The following is a 13,732-nucleotide window of genomic DNA, read 5'->3' on the forward strand; positions in this document are numbered from 1 at the left end:
AACCCGCTCGTGACGTCACAACCACGCCCCCTCAATGCAAGTCTATGGGAGGGGGCGTGATGGACGCCACGCCCCCTCCCATAGACTTGCATTGAGGGGGCGTGGTCGTGATGTCACGAGCCTCCGCCCCGCATCGCCAGTCATCCGGCACGGAGCGAAGTTCGCTCCATGCACCAGATGTCCTGGGTGCCACAGCCGAGATCGCGGGGTCCCCCGCGACCAGACATCTTATCCCCTATCCTTTGGATAGGGGATAAGATGTCTAGTGGCGGAGTACCCCTTTAAGGTCGAGTCCATCAGGTTTTTTTGCCGCACAATGTTGCATAAATGTCGCACGTAGCTTGCGCCAAAATTTTGGTGCACAACCCGACCAAACTATATCAGGAACCCAATAGTAAATCAACGCCAGTGTCTGCAAATTTGCTGAATGTTTTATATGTATGTTACTGTATATCTAAATGTAACAACAATGTAACAACAATGTAACAAAAAAAAGTTAAAAATAACATTTTGCAATAAATATATTTGCTGCAACAAATGTAAAGTGATGGGACCTCCGGTATGTAAATGTCAGGGTCACTACACGGCAGGGCTGCGGGGTGTACGTTCTGCGCTCCGCTCGGATCCAGTGGTCTCATCCCTCCTTCATACTATCATATTAGGTGAAGGGTTCACTCTGAGGACACGGCGGCAGCGCTGGGACTCTGAGGGATGAACGCAGTCATTATAATCGGTAGTGAAGTTGACCTCCCCCCAAGCTTAGTTCTAACTATTGCAGATGCCTTCTCTGCTTGCTGTGACATTTGCTGCCACCAACTAAGAAAAAAAAGCCACCGGCAACAATATCCCTGTACGGATCAGATCTGTGTGTTTTGCTCTTGGGGCCGGATTTAGGGGAGGTCCGAAGGGTTAGTTGCCCAGGGCCCTCTGCACCAACTAGCCCCCCGCTACACTGCTGCTTCCAGCCCTTTACTAAGACATTTGAAAAGATTTATTCTTGTACCTGCAACACTATAAAGAGGATTGTGCAACTTTTTGCAAAAATTTTATCATTATAGGTTGGAGCTTCAATGTCTCATCTGCCAGGACTGTAGGCGCACAACCCTAACGCCAAATGCCGTATAATGCCCCCCGCTTCGAAAATACTGTATATTCATTCTTTTAAACATACAGTATAATAAAATAATAAGTTTGAACCTCATCACCGGTGCTCCGGTGGGAAAAAAAAAATCAACTGGTGCCAAAAAGTTAAACAGATTTGTAAATTACTTCTATTTAAAAATCTTAATCCTTCCAGTAGTTATTAGCTGCTGTATATTACAGAGGAAGTTGTGTAGTTCTGACCACAGTGCTCTTTGCTGACACATCTGTCAGCAACTGTCCAGAGCAGGAGCAAATCCCCATAGCAAACCTCTCCTGCTCTGGACAGTTCCTGACATGGTGTCAGCAGAGAGCACTGTGGTCAGATAGAAAAGAACAACTCAACTTCCTCTGGAGCATACAGCAGCTGATAAGTACTGGAAGGATTAAGATTTTTATATAGAAGTAATTTACAAATCTGTTTAACTTTCTAGCACCAGTTGATTTAAAAAAAAAAGAATTCGACCAGAGTACCCCTTTAACAGTGTTGTAGGCACCCAGCCCTATATGGAGGGGGCATAGTGACTGTAGGGGGCCAGATATGTGTTATGGTACAGGGCTTGTATGGCCCAGCTTAACTTGGGCAGACAGTAATAGAAGTAAATGTTCCGAATGCTGTGTTCGCGATGCAGAGGTTGGCCACGCCCCTCGTGGTGTCATGACCACGCCCCCTCAATGCAAGTCTATGTGAGGGGGGCATGACAGCCGTCACGCCCCCTCCCATAGACTTACATTGAAGGGACGTGGCCGTGACATCACGAGGGGCGTGGCCGTCCACGCAGTGCAAACACAGGGTTCGGAACATTTAGTACGGAACGCTGTCCAGTTAAAGTACTCCTTTAAGGAAGCAGTATGGCGGCTATCAGACTCCAAGCTCTTATTTTGCCAGATGACTTTACAAGAAATAACCCCAAAAACATTGACAACTAAAAACAGGACCAAGGAACCAAGAGGAGGGGAAGGAGGGTGAATGCATTATATAGGGCCGGTATTGGAGGGGTGAAGCTGCCAAACTCACCACCACCAAGGGAAGGGGACCTGACTTAACACCTTCTATTCCTGTCTACCAAAGTTAAGCTGGGCCATACAAGCCCTGTACCATAACACAAATCTGGCCCCCTACAGTCACTATGCCCCCTCCATATAGGGTCGGGTGCCTACAACACTGCTAACTAGAACAAATATGGTGGGATGATACACAAATAACTATCGATGAGAACATCAATTTGGAACAAATCAAACTCATACTTAATTTCCCAAAACTTTTGAATTTCAACAAATCTAAAACTTTTGGGATTCTTGTAGGGTCAGTCATTCAACGTGGCATTGGACTTTTCAGTGATCAGAACAAGAGTTTAGGGTTAGAGAAGAGTTAGGGATCCAGACCCTACTAATCCTAACTTTGGGTTAGGGTTTATGGGGTTAGGGTTACACTGTTTTGGCACTAAAGAGCTTGGACACAGATGGATACAGTCCTAGGAGACCTCATGGAGTTATACACAACTTTTCAGGGCAATTGGGGCACTTTAGATTCAGACCAAACTTATTCGGTCTGAATCGAGTCTGATGGACGATCTGCCCTTATAGGAGTATAAATGAATTTTGGGAAGTTTGCTCATCTCTATAAATAATATATTGTACCTTATTTATGCTATGTCCCATGTTGGCAATGACAGCTACAAAGATATATATATATATATATATATATATATATATATATATATACATATATACATAATTTTATCTTGCTGTCCTGGAGAACATCAATTTGACCCTTGGAAGCCCTGACCAATTTTTTAGCCTAGAAGCTCCCGCTAACATTGATCCAGCCCTAGTTGCTGATGGGCCATGTGCATGACGTCTGTAGGAGTCCTACAGCTCAGTTCTATGGAGCCATAGGCACTTTATGCTCATGGTGGTCACTCCATGCTCTGCCATATGGTGGTTACTTCATGCTCTGCCATATGTTGGTCACTCCATGCTCTGCCATATGGTGGTCACGCCATGTTCTGCCATATGGTGGTCACGCCATTGTCTGCCATATGGTGGTCACTCCATGATCTGCCATATGGTGGTCACTCCATGCTCTGCCATATGGTGGTCACTCCATGCTCTGCCATATGGTGGTCACTCTTTGCTCTTCCTTATGGTGGTCTCTCCATTGTCTGCCATGTGGTGGTCACTCCATGCTCTGCCATATGGTGGTCACTCCATGCTCTGCCATATGGTGGTCACTCCATTCTCTGCCATATGGTGGTCATTCCATGCTCTGCCATATGGTGGTCACTCCATACTCTTCCTTATGGTGGTCACTCCATTGTCTGCCATGTGGTGGTCACTCCATGCTCTGCCATATGGTGGTCACTCCATGCTCTGCCATATGGTGGTCACTCCATGCTCTGCCATATGGTGGTCACTCCATGCTCTGCCATATGGTGGTCACTCCATACTCTTTCTTATGGTGGTCACTCCATTGTCTGCCATATGGTGGTCACTCCATGCTCTGCCATATGGTGGTCACTCCATGCTCTGCCATATGGTGGTCACTCCATTTTCTGCCATATGGTGGTCACTCCATGCTCTGCCATATGGAGATTATTCCATCTTCTGCCATATGGTGGTCACTCCATTGTCTGCCATATGGTGGTCACTCCATGCTCTTCCTTATGGTGGTCACTCCATTGTCTTCCATATGGTGGTCACTCCATGCTTTGCCATATGGTGGTCATTCCAAGCTCTGCCATATGGTGGTCACTCCATGCTCTGCCATATGGTGGTCACTCCATTGTCTGCCATACGGTGGTCACTCCATTGTCTGCCATATGATGGTCACGCCATGCTTTGTCATATGGTATGAATTCGAGTAGAATACAGACATAGCGCACATCTACAATCTTGTATAATGATCTGATTGCTTCTCAGCACAATATCTAAAACTAACAGGTTGTTAGTGTACATTTTTGATCAAAAAGTACAAGCCCACTCGCCACGTCAAGGCCACCTATTCAGAGTGGGTCCCTAACGTCACATAGTTACATAGTTAGTATGGTTGAAAAAAGACATACGTCCATTAAGTCCAACCAGGGGATTGAAGGGAAGGATGTAAGGGGATAAGGGAAAGGGATGTAGTTTTATAATTCTGCATAAGCATTAATGTTATTTTGTTCCAGGAATGTATCTAACCCTGCTTTAAAGCTGTTAATTGTTCCTGCTGTGACCAGTTCCTGAGGTAGACCGTTCCATAAATTCACAGTCCTCACGGTACAGAAGGCGTGCCGCCCCTTTAGACTAAACCTTTTCTTCTCCAGACGGAGGGAGTGCCCCCTCGTCCTTTGGGGGGGTTTAACCTGGAACAGTTTTTCTCCATATTTTTTGTATGGGCCATTTATATACTTATATACGTTTATCATATCCCCCCTTAAACGTCTCTTCTCAAGACTAAACAATTGTAACTCCTTTAATCGCTCCTCATAGCTAAGATGTTCCATGCCCCATATTAGTTTAGTCGCGCGTCTCTGCACCCTTTCCAACTCCGCAGTGTCCCTTTTATGGACAGGTGCCCAAAACTGAACAGCATATTCCAGGTGAGGCCGTACCAATGCTTTATAAAGGGGGAGTATTATGTCCCTGTCCCTCGAGTCCATGCCTCTTTTTATACATGACAATATCCTGCCGGCTTTGGAAGCAGCAGCCTGACATTGTGCTATTCTGTAGTCTGTGATCTACAAGTACACCCAGATCCTTCTCTACCAGTGACTCTGCCAGTTTAATCCCCCCTAAGACATACGACGCATGCAGGTTATTAGTACCCAGATGCATAACTTTACATTTATCCACATTGAACCTCATTTGCCAAGTGGATGCCCAGACACTTAGTCTATCCAAGTCATCTTGTAACCTATATACATCCTCTATAGACTGTACCGTGCTACAAAGCTTGGTGTCATCTGCAAAGATAGAAACAGAGCTGTTATTACCATCCTCTATATATATACACAGCCCCCCTCTATATACACAGCCCCCCTCTATATACACAGCCCCCCTCTATATACACATCCTCTATAGACTGTACCGTGCTACAAAGCTTGGTGTCATCTGCAAAGATAGAAACAGAGCTGTTATTACCATCCTCTATATATATACACAGCCCCCCTCTATATACACAGCCCCCCTCTATATACACAGCCCCCCTCTATATACACAGCCCCCCTCTATATACACATCCTCTATAGACTGTACCGTGCTACAAAGCTTGGTGTCATCTGCAAAGATAGAAACAGAGCTGTTAATACCATCCTCTATATCATTGATAAATAAATTAAACAGCAGCGGGCCCAGTACTGAACCTTGGGGTACACCACTAATAACCGGGGACCAATCAGAGTACGAATCATTTACCACCACTCTCTGGGTACGATCCATGAGCCAGTGTTCAATCCAGTTACAAACTAAAGTTTCCAAGCCCAAGGACCTTAACTTACCTGTCAGACGTCTGTGAGGGACAGTATCAAACGCTTTGGCAAAATCCAGAAACACTATATCCACAGCTATTCCTCTGTCAAGGCTTCTACTCACCTCTTCATAAAAGCACATTAGATTGGTTTGACAACTTCTATCCTTAGTAAACCCATGCTGGCTATCACTTATAATACTATTATCCCCTATGTATTCCTGTATGTAATCCCTTATAAGTCCTTCAAACAATTTACCCACAATGCACGTTAGACTTACCGGTCTATAATTGCCTGGCGAAGACCTAGAGCCCTTCTTGAAGATTGGTACCACATTAGCCTTGCGCCAGTCCCTTGGCACAATACCAGACACCAGAGAATCTCTAAATATCATGAACAAGGGTACAGATATTACTGAACTTACCTCTCTAAGAACTCTTGGGTGTAGTCCATCCGGCCCTGGAGATTTGCTTACATTTACTTTACTTAACTTACCTTGTACCATCTCTACATTAAGCCAGTTCAATACATTATATGATGTGTTACCAGCACTGACCTGTACATGATGTGTTACCAGCACTGACCTGGCCAATGTCAGCTCCTTCTTCCATAGTATATACAGAACTAAAGAACCCATTCAGTAGCTCCGCCTTCTCTTGATCGCCCGTGACAACCTCCCCATTATCATTATTAAGGGGTCCTACATGCTCTGTCCTTGGTTTTTTTGTATTTATATATCTAAAAAAATATTTAGGATTAGTTTTGCTTTCTTCGGCCACCTGTCTCTCATTTTGAATCTTTGCTGTTTTTATTACATTTTTACAGATTTTATTAAGCTCCTTGTACTGTTTAAATGTTATCGCTGACCCATCAGATTTGTATTTTTTGAAGGCTATTTTTTTGTTGTTTATTGCTCTTTTAACCTCATTTGTCAGCCATGTAGGATTTAGTTTTAATCGTTTATATTTGTTCCCCTTTGGTATATATTTAGCTGTATAGTTATTTAGAGTTGATATAAAGATGTCCCATTTACCTTCTGTATCAGTATTTGAGAACACCTCCCCCCAGTCTATGTCCTGTAGTGCAGATCTCAGCCCAGGGAAATTTGCCTTTTTAAAGTTATATGTTTTTGCCTTCCCCGCCTGTCTTTGTTTTCTACATTTTAAGTCAAAAGTAACTATATTGTGGTCGCTATTACCAAGGTTTTCCCGCACAGTTACATTACCAACCAGCTCTGCGTTGTTGGAAATGATCAGATCCAACAAGGCATCACTTCTTGTTGGGTCCTCCACAAACTGGCCCAGAAAATTATCCTGCAATAAATTTTGGAATTGTCGCCCCTTTGTAGTTTTAGCCAACCCCGGACCCCAATCTATATCTGGATAGTTAAAATCTCCCATTATTACCACTGTACCTGCCCGGGCGGCCCTCTCTATTTGTTTATACAGCCGACCTTCTATCTCTTCAGTGATATTAGGGGGTCTGTAGATTACACCAAATACAATTTTCTCAGTATTTCCCTCCTTTTGTAATTCTACCCACAGTGATTCCACCTCCTCAGAATCATCACACACTATGGCATCGTTCACACTGACTTTCATACCACTTCTTACATACAGACAGACTCCACCACCTTTTCTGTTCATTCTATCCTTGCGAAACAATGTAAACCCCTGCAGATTAACGGCCCAGTCATGCGAGGAGTCCAGCCATGTCTCAGTGACCCCAACTATATCAATATGTTCCTCCAGTATCAAGGCCTCAAGCTCCCCCATTTTATTTGCTAGGCTTCTGGCATGTGTGAACATACACTTTACATTTCCATTAAGTTTTACACATATAGTCTCACTAATGGGATTTTCAGAGTTATTGGAGTTAATGTCATTTTTTGAGTTATAAGGGCTAATTGTACTATTTAAGTTATTGGGGCTAATGGGATTTTTTGAGTTATTGGGTCTAACGTCCCTAGCATAAAATGGCGTAGCACCGGGCCGCGATCATCACTGCCGCGACACAGGTGCCCACGGGGGGGGGGGGGGGGGGGGGGGAAGCGGCCCACTGGCAGAGCGGCCCCAATGCCTCTCAAACCAGTCTATAGGCCGCACCCGCCTGCAGACACAGCGCCACGGCAGCAACAGACGCCGCCCCGCACCACACCAGTGTGAACAAGGTGTAATGGCTCACTTACCATGCTCTCCCAGTCAGACTGGGAGGCAGCTAGGAGTGAAATGGCCCTTGTGTGGCTAATTACCACCTATATAGGTTTGGGCTGAGGGGGTGGGGAAGAGTGCAGCACATGTTAAAAAAAAAAAAATGGGGGAAGATAGAAATCACAATATGAATTCGAGTAGAATACAGACATGGTGCACATCTACAATCTTGTATAATGATCTGATTGCTTCTCAGCATAATATCAAAAACTAACAGGTTGTTAGTATACATTTTTGATCAAAAAGTACAAGCCCACTCGCCACATCAAGGCCACCTATTCAGAGTGGGTCCCTAACGTCCCTAGCATAAAATGGCGTAGCACCGTGCGGCGACCATCACTGCCGCGACACAGGTGCCCATGGGGGGGGGGGGGAAAGCGGCCCACTTTGTCATATGGTGGTCACTCCATTGTCTGCCATATGGTGGTCACTCCATTGTCTGCTATATGGTGGTCACTCCATTGTCTGCCATATGGTGGTCACTCCATTGTCTGCCACATGGCGGTCACTCCATTGTCTGCCATATGATGGTCACTCCATTGTCTGCCGTATGGTGGTCACTCCATGCTCTGCCATATGATGATCACTCCATTGTCTGCCATATGGTGGTCACTCCATTGTCTGCCATATGGCAGTCACTCCATTGTCTGCCATATGATGGTCACTCCATTATCTGCTATATTGTGGTCACTCCATGCTCTGCCATATGGGGATCACTCCATTGTCTGCCATTTGGTGGTCACTCCATTGTCTGCCGTATGGTGGTCACTCCATTGTCTGCCGTATGGTGGTCACTCCATTGTCTGCCGTATGGTGGTCACTCCATTGTCTGCCATATGGTGGTCACTCCATTGTCTGCCATACTCCATAATATGATGTTCAGTAGGCCACAATTATTCTTTTGAACCCAACAATAGAACCTTTGTAAAAAGTCACAGGCACCCCATGGTACAATAGAGCCCCATAGAAGTCCACGGTGCCCTTTAATGGCACTTAACAAGTCAGAGGTTGCATACGTAGAATGTAATTGAAAGAAATTATTTTGGCCCAATGGAGACATCACTTATTGCTTCTCCTTCTTATTACAAATCTGAATCCACCTGATAACTACTTTGGCTCATGCAAGGTGAACACCGTCTTTGAGAAGGACAGGGCATTGTTTTATAGCCTCTCACAGCAAGTGTTGGATTTTGGGAAAACAATGTGTCTGGATGCAAAGTATTATCATGGTACACCAGGATTACTTCCATCCATATTCTTTGGACACTAATCTACGTTGGCAGAGTAAAGTGGCACAAGCCCCCAAGGCTTACCGACAGAAACAAAGTAAAGCGCGTAGCTGGGAGCAATTGGGAAATTTTCCTAGTTAGAGCAAAGACGTTTGTTAGCAAATTTTTGGAAGATCTTATTGCAGGATTTGTTAGACTTTTATGGTATATGGTTGTGTAGACTTCAACTGAATATCACCCCCAGAACAATTGCCTGGCTACTTATAGACACACTTAAAGGGGTACTCTTCCTGACGGACTCGACATTAAATGGGTACTCCAAAGGATAGGGGATAAGATGTCTGGTCGCGGGGGACATCTTATGCCCCTGCGATCTCGGCTGTGGCACCCCAGACATCTGGTGCATGGAGCGAACTTTGCTGTATTCCGGATGACTGGCAAAGCGGGGCGGAGGCTCGTGACATCATGGTCATGCCCCCTCAATGCAAATCAATGGGAGGGGGCTTGACGGTTCATAGACTTGCATTGAGGGGGTGTGGCCATGACGTCACGAGCCTCCAGAGCTGCACCCATCGCTCTAAACGAATGCCGGGTGCAGCGGGGAGATCGCAGGGGTGCCCAGCAGCGTGACCCCCGCGAGCAGACATCTTATCCCTAATGCTTTGGATAGGCGGAGAACCCCTTCAAGACTTTCATTAGAGGTCAATTTATTAGTCTTGAGGCCATATTATTTTTAAAAAAAAGGGATCGTAAGACCCAAACTCTCATACGACATATTCACCCCAGTGATCTTCAGAACCGGACCCCATCTCTCCCTGTGCATGGAGCGATATGTCGGCATGCATTCCATGCGCTGTCTATCAGAGCGCCAGAGATACCCGATTACAGTACTTGTGTATTACCGCCTCTCCCCTAGAGAATAGAGCGATCTGGGGATCATGGAGGGTCTCAGTGGTCGGACCCCCACGATCAGACTCTTATGCCCTATCCTGTGGGTAGAGGATACATTTTGAAGAAGTATACACCTACAATAGCTGTCGGACGAATATTTATTAAGTGTTTATCTGTCTCTCACAATCTCCCCATACACAGGAATGTTCACCATGGGCCCAACGTTCAGGTCTTCTGAATGGAGAGAGAAGGGGTAGGCTGCTGCCGGACGCCTCTGCTAGCAGCTTATCTCTATGAAAACCACATGGTCAGGCCCTGGAAATCCAACATGCAGCATTCTGTAATTTGTGACAAACTTTACAACCCACATGGAACATTTTAATAAATTTGTTGCAAAATATGAAAAAAGAACAAAAAAAAATAAAAAAATCCTTATGAATGAAATGTATTGGATAATTCAAATTGTAATAATTGTTAATCCAAATTGGCATTCGACGTCTTCAGATGCATATCTGAGGCATAGGGTTTGTTCTACAAGACAGACTCCGACAGTGTGCAAATGTATACCTCACTATATTAAAGGGGTACTGTGCCCCTAGACATGTTACCCCTTAACCAAAGGATGGGGGAATAACATCGATCTCCAAGCCAGCACTGCGGCCTTCAGAACATGAAAGCCGTGATGTCACACCAAGCCCCCTCCATTCATGTCTATGGGAGGGGGCATGATGGCTAATGCACAGCCATGACGCCCCCTCCCAAACACATGAATGGAGGGGACGGGGTGTGACGTAACGAACACAGAAGCCCCAGGCTGTGTTTGGAACTCCACAGTGCCGGCCCAGAGATCAATAGGGCATTACATGTAACATGTACCCCTTTAAATACCAAAATCAGTTAAAGGGGAACACCGGTGGGGGAAAAAAATTCTAATCAACTGGTGCCAGAAAGTTAAATAGATTTTTAAATTACTTCCATTTTAAAAATATTAACCCTTCCAGTACTTATCAGCTGCTGTATACAACAGATATACTACAGAGGAAGTTGTGTAGTTCTTTTCCAGTCTGACCACAGTTCTCTCTGCTGACACCTCTGCCCATGTCAGGAACTGTCCAGAGCAGGAGCAAATCCCCATAGCAAACCTCTCCTGCTCTGGACAGTTCCTGACATGGACAGAGGTGTCAGCAGAGAGCATTGTGGTCAGAATGAAAATAAATTGGAAAAGAAAAGATCTTCCTGTGGAGCATGCAGCAGTTGATAAGTACTGGAAGGATTAAGATTTTTTAATCAAAGTAATTTACAAATCTGTTTAACTTTCTGGCACCAGTTGATTTGAAAACATTTGTTTTCCTTTAAAGGGGTTCTCCACTTTGTACAAACCTTATAATAATGGAATAACAAACTTTTCTCCTGCTGGATTTCCAGTGATCAACTTTGAGATGTGAGGAAACCTTAAAGAAAGTGTCCACTTTCCCTGCAGCACCCCCGCAGGAGAACCTAAACATTACACCTAATCCTATTCACATCATTTGAATGTCCTGTAGACCCCCCCTCTGTAAATCAGATTGTTCCATTATGGCCGCTGAAGGGAACACACATGGCCAGACCTGTGGCTTTTTAAAAAAAAAAAAAAAAATTTATTTTTATTTTCAATAAAAAATATACAAAAAATTTCCAGTTATCATAAGCATAATTTTAACCCTTCTCCACCCTTCACCTCCCTTCCCTTCCCCTCCCCCGTCAGCCTGGCACCATCACTCATCCACTCTCTGTGGCTTTAATTTCAAGTGTTATCCTCAAGAGGCAATCACTTTAAAGGGAAAAAAAAATCATGGTTTCAACTGGGGCCAGAAAGTTAAACAGATTTGTAAATTACTTCTATATAAAAAAATCTTTATCCTTCCAGTACTTATCAGCTGCTGTATGCTCCAGAGGAAGTGGTGTAGTTCTTTCCAGTCTGACCACAGTGCTCTCTGCTGACACCTCTGTCCGTGTCAGGAACTGTCCAGAGTAGGAGCAAATCCCCATAGCAAACCTATCCTACTCCGGACAGTTCCTGACATGGACAGAGGTGTCAGCAGAGAGCAGTGACCACTTTACCGATGATCTTGTAGGACGGGGCTTGTACGTAATAAATTGTATCATGTGATCTAATAATAGTAACATTGTTTCGATTCCTCTACAGCTTTTGTGAACAGGAGAAGCTACCCATCACGTTCCAAGCATGTGTGGTTGATAAGGACTGTCAAGTATCCGAGTGGTCAGAATGGAGTTCTTGCTCTACGGATTGTGATTCGTCTCCTCCCAGCGGCCATCGGACGAGGAAACGGACCATGAAGCAGCTGCCGGTCGGCCTAGGGAAGGAATGTCCGGAGCTGGAGGAGACGGAGTCATGTACCCCACAGGCGGAGGGGTTACAGGCCTGCATCAAGTAAGTGGTCATAGTTTTGTTGTTGCCTCTGTACCCACAATTCTGGTACCCATAGCTTGACCAAGATGGCAGGCAACCTTCTAACCCAGTGTTCCCCAACCAGTGTGCCTCCTGCTGTTGCAAAACTACAACTCCCAGCATGCCCGGACAGCCGTAGGCTGTCCGGGCATGCTGAGAGTTGTAGTTCTGCAACAGCAGTAGCCACACTAATTAAAGGGGTATTTCAGGATTTCTTTTATTTGACTGTGCTACAGGGGCTGTAAAATTATGATATAGTGTCTGTACCTGTGTTTGGTGGATGGTCTTGCAATTCTTATGCGATCTCTGCCCCAATGTTCATTTTTAGCAGCATACAAAATGAGTGTTGTCTCAGGCCTTTGCCAGGTTGCAGTGCGGCCCGAGACATTACATCGCTAGTCAGGTGTTAAAAGGGAGCGTGTCTGTGCTTCACTGGGTGAAGTGACCACTGGGTGGGAGGGAGATCATTCTCCACAGGGCTGCAGGGAATTGTAGTTTTGTGAACAGCATGGAAGAGAGCTTAGCATTACAGCAATGGGTGAGGTGACTGATGTGTGGGAGGGAGATAAGTGACCTCACACTTACAAACAAGGGATCCTGGGATTTGTAGTTAGAGGGAGGGAACTCCAACAGGAATTGGCCATTTCACAAAAAGAAAGCAACAGCATTATGGTGGACTCACAACACAGCTATTTAGCCCCATTACAAGCACAGATCCTTCCTAAGCATGTCCATTACTGTCTGGCAGGTAAGTACCAAAGTCACCTTATGTTGCTGCTACCTATTGGCATGCAGCAGATCAAAAGGTTTGGCTGTCGAAAGTCAACATTGCCTGATCCTTCACTCGCCCAACATATCTGTAAAGAGAGAAAGTCCCATAAGTCCCACCAGAATTGTCAAGATAACATTTTTGTAATGTCTATGGGGACCTTTGATGTGCTCATTTTCAAGGGTCAAGTCCTGGGGGAAAAAATGGAGGAACTCACTGAAGATTTCCACTCAAGTGCTGCTCCTGCAGGACTCCTGCCTATGGGAACTGTGTTTCTCCTGTAGAAAAAGGGCAAGAGCTCAGTTTCAATATGTTCTTGCAGGACTCCTGCTAATGGGAACAGTGTTCCTGCTGTAGAAAAAAGTGTTCCCTTGGGTTCCTGCAGGAATTGAGCCCTACTTATGCGATAGGTGTAAAATAACATACTGTCACTTAAAAAAAAAAACTTTTGACATGCCATAGAGACATGTCAAAAGTTTTGATCGGCGGGAATCTGATTGTTCAGACCTCCACCGATCAGTAGAACGAGCCGGGAGAAGATCGCATGGCAGCGCGCTCCCTACTTTGTGTCATGTGATTGAGACGCGCTCCAT

At 45.1% G+C, this 13,732-nt stretch overlaps 1 protein-coding gene across 1 annotated transcript in view; it reads left to right on the forward strand.

The window, feature by feature from the left end:
* The window catches only part of THSD7A (thrombospondin type 1 domain containing 7A), a 537,615-nt gene that overhangs the window by 391,831 nt on the left and 132,052 nt on the right, over positions 1-13,732 (forward strand). The window contains exon 5 of the mRNA XM_056518919.1: positions 12,107-12,352. Coding sequence (XP_056374894.1) covers positions 12,107-12,352 — 246 coding nt within the window. The remainder of the gene's footprint in view (positions 1-12,106; positions 12,353-13,732) is intronic.

Source organism: Hyla sarda, chromosome 5 (assembly GCF_029499605.1).
Source record: "Hyla sarda isolate aHylSar1 chromosome 5, aHylSar1.hap1, whole genome shotgun sequence".
NCBI classification, from domain to species: Eukaryota; Metazoa; Chordata; class Amphibia; order Anura; family Hylidae; genus Hyla; species Hyla sarda.